Below are 9,917 nucleotides of genomic sequence, written 5' to 3'. Positions count from 1 at the left end.
GGGAGGGGAAGTTGGGATTGTTTTTGGTGCTGAGCCCTCTGCACCACCATGTATAGAAAGAGGAGAATGTGGAACATCCAATATGGTGGTGGTGATGGCCGTAGCAAGGTGGTTGTGATGTTGGCGGTGTCGCACGTGATTTTTTGTTTTTCATCTTAAAACTCGTGAAATTTTAGGTTTATTCTTGTGTGCAATTTTTTGAACTTTTTACTTATGAATTTAAATAAAAGAATTATTGCGTGTTAATTTAATTTAATATTTTTTTTTTGAATTTTAAGTTCATTTTCTTTATCCAAATGCTGGGTAATTGTTTCAAACTTAATGTAATTGGCCTAAACAATCTTATGGTCAACAACATTGTACATAGTAATGATCATGGTTGGTGTTAGTTGTCAAACTATGAGTTGGGACTCGACTTTGTTTGGTGTCTGGATTTAGATAACTCACTAGATTTGAAATACGCTGGGATGCGAAACCATCACCACCACTTAACTGTGGTTTTAAACACCAATCACATTAAGTAGTGATGGCCATGTCAGGGTTTAGGGTTTGTATTGATCCACATTATTAAACTTAACCCTTCCTCCTCTAGGGATTGTTTTGATCTACATTATTATACACCGATCACATTAATTATTAAAGAGGGAGTGAGAGGGTCATTAATTATTTCTTGGAAGGGGAAGTGCCCTCTAGAAATTTCATTACATGGATTTGTGATGATTTGATTTTACAATCATTAGTATTTCATACCATAAAATAGGCCCTACAATTAACAGACAAATGAGCAAGATAAAGCAGTTGGATTAACAAATTTCTCCTGATCCCGCCATCCCTTTGGTCATCCGTCCATGCTTAGCATGCGTGAGAATGCTAATACATGTACATCCATAAGGTGTCTTAGTTTGAATTTCCCATAGTACGAGGGTCATATTTGTCTCTCTCATCTGTTTCGGATAACAAAAAACAAGTATATTAGAGCTTGTTTAGTACACAAGATTTGATTGCAATGGAGAACTCTCAAATTTCAAGGCATATTTAAAGTAAAAGTGAAGGGATTTTCATTTGGAGGGATTAGAAGAGGATTAGCTATATATAAAAGAAATTCATCCCTTCTAATTCTATTATTTTAAGGAGGATTACAATAACAATTTGACAACATAAGCATCTAGACATCTTACTATTCATATATCTCAGATTTTACAAAATTCGTTCTTTTAAATATGGCTAAAAGTAACAAAAACGTATAATTCAATTAGTAAAAACATTCACATTTACATTCGAAGTCTCGAGTTCATCCCTCTATATCTATATATAGTAGAAGAAAATAAAAAAGATATGGTAGTGAAGGTTATTGTTAATGATCATTCATACATAATTGTATTTACTGTTTGCTATAATTATATAAAGAGCTTTAGGTCTTTGTAATTGTAAGGTATAACCGCTAACCCTCCCCCAAAAGCCAGAATTGCAAGCTACGCCAAACCCAAAAACCCTCCCACGTACCTCTCACTCCACCACCACACCAGCCCCTCTTATTTTCCCTGCATGATGTCCCACCCACAACATGATCAACCTCATCATCATCATCATCATCAGCCCGAAAGCTCCCTCTCATCTTCTTCTTCAACGCCTCAAAGTTCTTTCCATTCATCAAACCAAACGTCAACAGCAGAAACAACCAGTAGCTGCCACCCTTGCTTTGGCACTAAGCTTATTAAGTCCTCACACCAACACTGCTTTGAACATATTCAAAACCTCACAAAAAATACTGCCAACAACATCTTACCCTCTTGGCTTTATGTTGCCTCTTGTAAGCGTTGGAGTTGGCTCAAACTGAGCTGCACTGAGGTTTTGTTCATGGCGAGCCCCAGCGACTTGTCCGTTCGCACTCCGTCGGAGATTGTAAGTTCCATATGAATCTATGACGCTTGATGATGTTGTTAAAAAAATGTTGCATAATGTAAATCATTTGTAATATTTTCCTGTTTATTTTGGTTAGCCATGAGTTGTACTCTTTGTAGCTAGCTATTTCATGATCAATTTCTTATGCATAAGAGTTTATTAATTTGGAAATGCAGAGAAAAAAGAAACTTTCTGGGCAACGAAGGAAAGAGGAGCTTGAAAGAGAGGTACGTAGGATGGGATTCTAGTACTTCTCTGAATATTAATATTTGATTAAAGTTGTTTTAACAAAGAGTATCTAGCAATTTTGCGGCACTACTAGTTTATGTATACTCGGGACACGAGTGGGATATTACCTGTCATAATATAAGTGAACGAGCATTGAAATATGTCAACCTTCTACTTATATTATGATGGTGGTGTACTAGCTCATATTCCAATTACATAAAAAATTCTCTCGACTTAGTTATTGGCACTCAAAGCAAGTATTTATTATATATATTTACACATAATAAGAGTTGCAAAGACATACAAAATTAACATGCTTGCTAACACTTGCACCATCTCATCTCACATTCAATAATAAAACCCACCTCTGTCAGGGTATTTGTTGGGTTGTATAAATAATGGATAATTCTATTCACATACCCTTATTAATTTTGTTCATTGATCTTTTTTGGTTTATTTGATTTGATGGTCGAAAACTGAAAAAAAATATAAAAAGTGAAAGTGAGTGTGTAGATAACACCACTCGAAATAATATCTCACCAGACACTAGCCCATAAAATTTGCAATCATAGGGTGATGGGGTCACCTTCCTGATCTACGTACTAGGATAAGAAAAATAGCTAAAACTGATAGGGGTGAATCATGTTTTGAACACATCATTTTCAGGCATCCATAACTATTTACCATTATATTTCTTCAAGGTTTCATGGTTTATCTTTCAAACTTTTGGTTCTTCCAGCTGGGGAGCCATATTTTTCAAAGAGAATATGTATTTAATATCCATTGGATTCCCAAGGCCAATTTAATTAGGACATGTTCTTTGTCAAGGAAACCAAATTAAAATTTTTTGTAACTGTCACATACTATTGAAGTGTAACTTTTGACAGCAGTTCTTACCCAAAAGCATGAAGCAATAAATGAGAACCATAACCCTTAATTGAATCCCCTACCAGCATTTTACAGCAAAGAAAAGCATACCCCTTAATTAAGTCGTCACTCTTTAGTGTAAATATATCATTGTATAAAAAAGAAGTTTAGGAGTTTAAATTTTTTTCATAATCTAAATTTTGGTCTTAAACTTTTCTCATGCTCTAAGTTTAGGAGTCATATAACGTATCATTCATCTTCTAGATCATGATGAGAGAGTCATATTGACAAGTTCCTTATTTATTTTGTAGGTTTCTTTGCTTAAAAGAATGCTTCATCAGGAAGAGAAAGTACATGAGGTTTTGGACCAAGTCCACAATCGGAAAAATGGTGATTCTGCTATTTCTATCCCAAGATTTCTTCCTCCCAAGGTATTTATCTTCTTCCTTTTAAGCTACCTCATGCGGCTGACTATTATGCATGGGATTTTTTGACAGTTAGACAAATTATACAAAGTTATACTACAGATGTTAAGAATTATAACACATTAATTAAAGAATAGCTTTGTATGTCGCATGGCATGCATCTTATATGGTTAGATCCTAAGTCAAGATTAGACATTGGACATTTATATATGATTCCACCTAAATGGTCATGATTTACAATTTGTCAGCATATATATGTTGCATATGTATTAACTCATCAATCATATATCTTCTTCGCAACAAATTGATAAATTCAAAATGATTAAGATTCGATTATAATTAATAAGAAAAATATATACGAATACGGTGCTTCAAAAAACACTAAGATGACCACCATTTAAACTAAGCATTGCAGAGATAATCTTTGGATTCTGATTTGGCTATGAGAAGATATAAAATCACCCGTATGTCTGATTTGGGTGATCAATTTTTGTAAAGATGATCTTTGGAAAAAAAACCTAAAAATTAAATAGTACAAATTGTTGAAATGCAATGGAGTGAGCTCTACAAAAGCGTCCCTCAAACAAAATTATTAAGGAATCCCTCAACTGACTCAACTAAGGCTCATTGCATATACACATCTACCAAAAAAATAAGTTGTTAATGAAGCTACTTTATTGTTCTAACTTCTACTGGTATAATTACTTTATTGGGATCATAGTTCTACTAGTATGTAACTACGTTGTTCATAAAAGAGTAAATATAATACTCTCCTCTATGAGTAACGCAGATGAAGGAGCTTTTGGCAGAGCTAGCTATGGTTGAAGGAGAAATTGGTCGACTTGAAGGCCAAATTAGCCAACTTCAACTCGGATTGAAGCATGAACAAGAAGCTACAAAGGAATCAAAACTATCAAACCAATGGCAACACGGAAACCTAATTAGTAACCCCATTCCTCGTGCATCAAATGTAGCAATGCCAAGCCCCATACACAGAAGTGTTAACAATGAGAGCCAGAGAATGGGGTATCATGAGACCAAGGCATTGCATTTCATAAGTAAAGCTATCAAAGGTGATTATGATCACCTTAACGACCTCAGTCCAAACGAAAAAATCGGATACTCGAGAGGGTTTTCTGATCAAAAAGAAAATTATTTCTATGAGGATGTTAAATTTCAAAATAAGCTTCCGAGAAACAATGGATCTTTGAGGGCACCCTCACCCTTGAGGGCACCCTCGCCCTTGCGAGCTCCTAGACATCCGTCACCCAAGGTGCGCCCTAACTTGTTACATTCCTTTTTATTCTGTCTTTATAATTTCAAAAGGATTGTATGCATCAGTTATATGTGACAACTCTCTGTTATAATATGCATGTAGATCTTACTGATAGTATACAGGCACGTATTGAGAGGGAGATTATGTATAACGTGCTGCACCCAAAGATTATTATTCCTACTTTTAGTTTATTATGCTTGGAAACGTGAGCTACTAATGTTAATTTGATGAGACTAATTCATTTCATTTCAAAATTTCATGCCTGAAGTATCACCAATTAATTGATGCATGGCTTTGTTTTTCTGTTTAGTTAAAGGAACGTAATCCAGGGATTACTTCAGAACTGCCACCAAAATCTGTACCAATTCCAACACAATTAGAAGAGATCAGCCAGAATTGGCAACCAAACAAGCTCTCTGAGGAAATCATGAAGTGTCTAAACTTCATATACATTAGGCTGCTTAGAACAACAAGAACAATGGAAATAGAGAAGTCAGGCCCCATTTCCAGGTCTGTCAACTCTTCCATAACCTCAAGAAGCTTCAGGGACGATACTGGCGCAAACGCGAAGTCAAACCTTTTGTTACAAAAGGAGTCAAGGCAACAAGACCCTTATGGCATCTTCAATGTGGAAGAGTGTATTCCAAGAGACATTGGCCCTTACAAAAACTTGGTTACTTTCACTTCAATCTCCATGGATCCAAAATCCATTTCAGCATCCAACTCTATTCCTTTACTAAAAAAATTAAGGTACGTAACTAGTTGTTTTCGTCTTTGTGATCATAACACTATCACGTGGTTTCATATCATGAATTTTTAATATTATTTCCCTATTGTCCTTGTGCATCAGGGTATTGATGAACTATCTCCAGGTGGTGGATTTGGGGTCCTTGACATACCAACAGAAGCTAGCATTCTGGGTCAACATTTACAATGCTTGTATAATGAATGTATGTATACAAAAAATGCCATTTTTTTCTTCTGCTTATTAACGTTCAATTAAGAGATGCAAGTCTGAAGTGTGCCTAATCCTGTTCAAGCTCTCATGCTGGATTACTGAATTTTTTTTTTAATTTTCCAGGGTTTTCTCCAGTACGGAGTGCCTTCGTCCGTGGAAAAATTATTCGCATTGATGAACAAGGTAATCCCCGAGCTTTAGCTGAAATAAAGCATCAAATTGGTATATATATGAAAGTATAGGCATTGACTGGCGGAAAAATATTTTAGATATATTGGCTCAAAAGTTTATTTCCTTACTAATCTTTACGAATAACAAATAATATTTGATTCAGGCAACTCTGAACATAGGGGGTAAGATTTTAAATGCTGAATCCATAGAGCATTACATTTTGAGGAAGCCAGCACCTTCCAGCATGCAAGAGGTAAATATGACTGATCTTATGATCAAATGCTTGGTTTATACTGTAGTAGTATGTTCTCATATCATGTCATTTTCCACAGGCTTTTCGGAATGGTGAGAAAGATGATAAAGCCATCCGCGAACTCTACGGTCTTGAGTCCATGGATCCTAATGTTACATTTGCACTGTGTTGTGGAACTCGTTCTTCTCCCGCTGTACAATTGATATAAATGTTCCAACATTGCATTTGATTAATGTACTAATGCTACCATCTTTTCCGGAAATTAATGTTACGTTTTTCAGGTGAGGATATACACAGCTGACGGTGTTGTAGCTGAGTTGGAGAGATCAAAGTTGGAGTACCTGCAAGCATCAATTGTGGTGACCAGCTCAAAGAAAATTGTGTTCCCAGAACTACTGCTAGGAAACATGCTTGATTTTGCTGTGGATGTGGACTCACTAGTTCAGTGGGTTTGCCACCAGTTACCAACATCCGGGTCATTGCGAAAATCAATGGTGGATTGCTTCAGGGGTCAAATTGGCAGTGGCAAGATTACTACCACTGTTGAGAAAATTCCATATGATTTTGAGTTTCAGTACATATTGGCCATGTAATCAAGTCCCTGGTTAATTTTTCTTCAGTTGGTGTTGACTATCACGTATACCAAGTGTGTATATGAATAAATCAAGGGTTGGATTATGGATATATTGGTCATTATACCCATTAGTTGAATACCACTTCCACTTGTCTTACCTGGACTAGGCATTATAATCATTTCGATTCATGAATCTCTCGACGTTTACTAACATATACAGACGTGACTTTTTACGTTAGAACCTTTTTTTTTTGTTTGGGAGGGGGGGGGTGTAGTTGATCCCATATCTCCTTCTCTCTTTTATTCCTGAGTGTGTATGGAGGAGAAATATACTCGAAAAGATAGCAGACAGAAATAATCTAAGATGAGCTGCTTCAATTCAGGACTCCCTGCTTGAATAATTATCGTTTGTATATTTGTAGCTTGGACTTCTTTTGAAGCGACGAAGTTAATCGAAAATGTTTCTTAGTGTGGAGCAGGGAAGATGGACTAAAAATAAAGAGACTATGTGCTATCAATACAATAATTGAATTCCATGGTTCTGCGTGGTATCACAGCTTATGTTTTCTATTCTTATGTTGCACTTCTTCTAATTTGGTATCTGTTTTGCAATTATAGATGCATGTGAATTTCAATTTTTAATGCATTAACAGCTCACAATTACACACACATAGCATAATACAATGTTGTTTTTCTGATCATCGATCGACAATCGACAGGGAAAGAGGGGTCCATTTCCTCCATGTCATGCATGAATCGGAGACCACCCTAGTGGCTTAAATGATTCCGCCCCCTGCATGCAACTCAGTTTTGACATATTCTTGTGGTCACTGTCATTTGGTCAGCGCTTATTATTGCCGGTTGGCTCTTATTATTGCCGGTTGGTCAACTTGGCCGAGTTCCTACATGGGGTGTGCTATCCACACACCCCATTTTACTTCTCACACACCCTTGATAATTTATGTTCGTTGATCTTCTTCAATTCATCCGATCCGACGGTTAAAAATTAAAAAGGTGTGTAAGAAGTAAAATAGGGTGTGTGAAAATCACACCCCTTCCTACATATGTTGTTTGACGTTCGACGTTTGAATTTTCGTAGATTTCATTTAAGCTTTTGACTTTACAAAATTGTAAACGCAGTCCATGGACTAACCTTCTCCGATTGTTTGTTTTTGTTTTTTCTCTAAAAAAAGGATAACTGGTGGCAAGTCACAGTTATAAAGTTTGTTGTCTCTAAGTTCTCTTTCGAGGTGCAACAAAGCAGCAAATGAGATGGTTGCGTATGTGTTTAAAGAGAAAGGTACATAAAATCGGATGATTAGGAGGTAATATGACTTTTTCTCTTTAGTTGTTAATGTTAATATATCGATTTATATTTGATTACGAGAATATAAATTAAAAAAAAAAAAAATTTCGTAGCATGTATTCCACATCATTCAATATAAAACCAAAATTCTTGATCCATCCAATCCACAACTAAAATTTTTAAGAGAATTTTAATGAAAATCTCATGGTACTGTTCACTTTAACACACTACAAAGTCAATCTTGGTACTATTCACTTTACCTTTTATTTTATCCTTATCGTTAAAACTCAAAAATTTTAAACATTTTTCATTAATTTTCTTATTTTTTAATCGTAGCCGACTTCTTAGACTGAGATAACATATTTGTGAGTGTATCAAATATTCAAACTCAAAACTAAAAAAAACATATACCCACTCGTATCGTTATCAAATCACTGAAATTCATCGTTTAAATGTTCAAAATAATCACTTATGTCGCTCTCAAATTCCCTATTCCCTAATTACAAAAGTACAGAATTAGAATATTGTTCTTCGACCAAAACGACAGCGTTTTATCTCGGGGCAAGCGAGACCGAAATCCCCGCCGGAACTCTCACATTGTCGGACCAAAACTTCGACTCCAAATACAGCTTGGAGATCTTCCCCGACACGCGTTCCATGCTGGGCCGTTGATCAGGGTCCACGTGTACGCACTCCAATGCCAAACGTGTCAATTTCTCAGCCACCTCCACGGGAAACGAGTCCTGGAGCCTGTTATCCACCCAAGTCCTCAGACCTCCGCGAAGAACCGCCGCCTGCCCCGAGTCGACCACCGAGGTTCTGATAAAATCGCCCCGAGTTTTATCGAACTTGTACTTGAACGGCTCCTGAGCCGACAAAAGCTCCAAGATTACGATCCCGAATGCATACACGTCGGACTTCTGGGTCGCCGCGCCGGTGGTTTGGAATTCCGGGGACATGTACCCTCTCACGCCTTCGAACTGGTTTTTCCGGCCGTCGGACATGCTCAATCTCGACGTGGGGCCTTCGATTTGGTCTCCCGGTCTGGGATTAGAGTTTTGGCGGGTGTAGGAATCGGTCTCGCCGCACAATTGGGCGGCCCCGAAATGGCAGATGCGGCCGTTGTAGTGCGGTTCGGTGACCAAAACGCTGCCGCTTGTGATGTGGTTATGGACCAAATTGACGTTGAGGCCGGTGTTGTTGTGGATGTAGTCCAAGCCCTGAGCGAGATCGGTGGCGATCTGCATACGTGAGGTCCACGTGGACAGGACCGTGAAATTCGGGTTGTTGGGGTTCCGCAGGCAGGCGGCCAGGCTGGCGCCGTGGACGAATTCGTAGACGAGGAATGTATGGTCGGTTGAGATGCATGCGCCGAGGAGCTTGATGATGGAGGTGTGGTGGCTGCGGCAGAGGGTGGAGAGTCGGTTTTTGAGTTCGGCGGCGGAGAGCTTGACGCGGAACTTGCGCTGGAAAACGACGGCGTCTTTTCCGCGGAGTTTGCAGCGCCAGGAGAGGGTGGAGGTGTCGGTTAGGCGTTTGGAGAGGAAGTTGTTGGTGGCGGCACAGAGTTCGGAGAAGTCGTAGACGATGGGGTTTTCGGGGACGGGGAGGGAGTCTTTGAGGTTGGAGAAGGAGGTGGAGGAGGAAGTGGAGGAAGAGAGCTTGTAACTTGTGGTGGAGGTGTTGTGGCCGCCGCTGTGGGTGTTGGAGGTGGAAGGCTGTTCGAAGTAGGAGGAGGCGGCGGCGGCGGAAGTTGGGTGGGTGGATTGAGTGGATTGCTGGGTGCGTAGGGTGCGGCGAGGGGTGGAGACTGGCTGGGCGGCGTCGACTGACATTTTGGATTTGCACATATGGGTGGAGGCCGAGAATGGGGGAATACTTTTATGCTGAGATTTCAAGGACTTTTAATATTAGAGTCGGTTGTTCGACGCCGTGGATGCGGAAGCGAATGGGTAAA

At 38.6% G+C, this 9,917-nt stretch overlaps 2 protein-coding genes across 2 annotated transcripts; one reads left to right on the top strand and one right to left on the bottom strand.

The window, feature by feature from the left end:
• Window positions 1–1,574: 1,574 nt before the first annotated feature.
• LOC126614512 (uncharacterized) lies at window positions 1,575–6,811 on the top strand. The gene is made up of 10 exons (XM_050282183.1): window positions 1,575–1,902; window positions 2,079–2,129; window positions 3,309–3,428; window positions 4,213–4,695; window positions 5,009–5,448; window positions 5,549–5,648; window positions 5,780–5,839; window positions 5,991–6,080; window positions 6,160–6,273; window positions 6,362–6,811. Exons 1-10 carry the CDS (start codon window positions 1,858–1,860, stop codon window positions 6,671–6,673), a joined length of 1,815 nt encoding a protein of 604 aa, XP_050138140.1. The 5' UTR covers window positions 1,575–1,857; the 3' UTR covers window positions 6,674–6,811.
• A 1,567-nt stretch (window positions 6,812–8,378) lies between these two features.
• Window positions 8,379–9,917, bottom strand: LOC126617469 (lysM domain receptor-like kinase 3). Its single transcript, XM_050285527.1, has one exon. It carries the CDS (start codon window positions 9,808–9,810, stop codon window positions 8,512–8,514), a length of 1,299 nt encoding a protein of 432 aa, XP_050141484.1. The 5' UTR covers window positions 9,811–9,917; the 3' UTR covers window positions 8,379–8,511.

This window comes from Malus sylvestris, chromosome 3, assembly GCF_916048215.2.
Source record: "Malus sylvestris chromosome 3, drMalSylv7.2, whole genome shotgun sequence".
In the NCBI taxonomy this organism is placed as follows: Eukaryota; Viridiplantae; Streptophyta; class Magnoliopsida; order Rosales; family Rosaceae; genus Malus; species Malus sylvestris.
This window is presented reverse-complemented; position numbering and strand designations above follow the sequence as displayed.

Coding starts and splice junctions, on each gene's coding strand:
- LOC126614512 (XM_050282183.1), top strand. CDS start 1,858: ATGGCGAGCCCCAGCGACTTGTCCGTTCGCACTCCGTCGGAGATT. Junction 3,429..4,212: donor CAAGATTTCTTCCTCCCAAG/GTATTTATCTTC, acceptor TGAGTAACGCAG/ATGAAGGAGCTTTTGGCAGA. Junction 6,081..6,159: donor CACCTTCCAGCATGCAAGAG/GTAAATATGACT, acceptor CATTTTCCACAG/GCTTTTCGGAATGGTGAGAA.
- LOC126617469 (XM_050285527.1), bottom strand. CDS start 9,810: ATGTGCAAATCCAAAATGTCAGTCGACGCCGCCCAGCCAGTCTCCACC.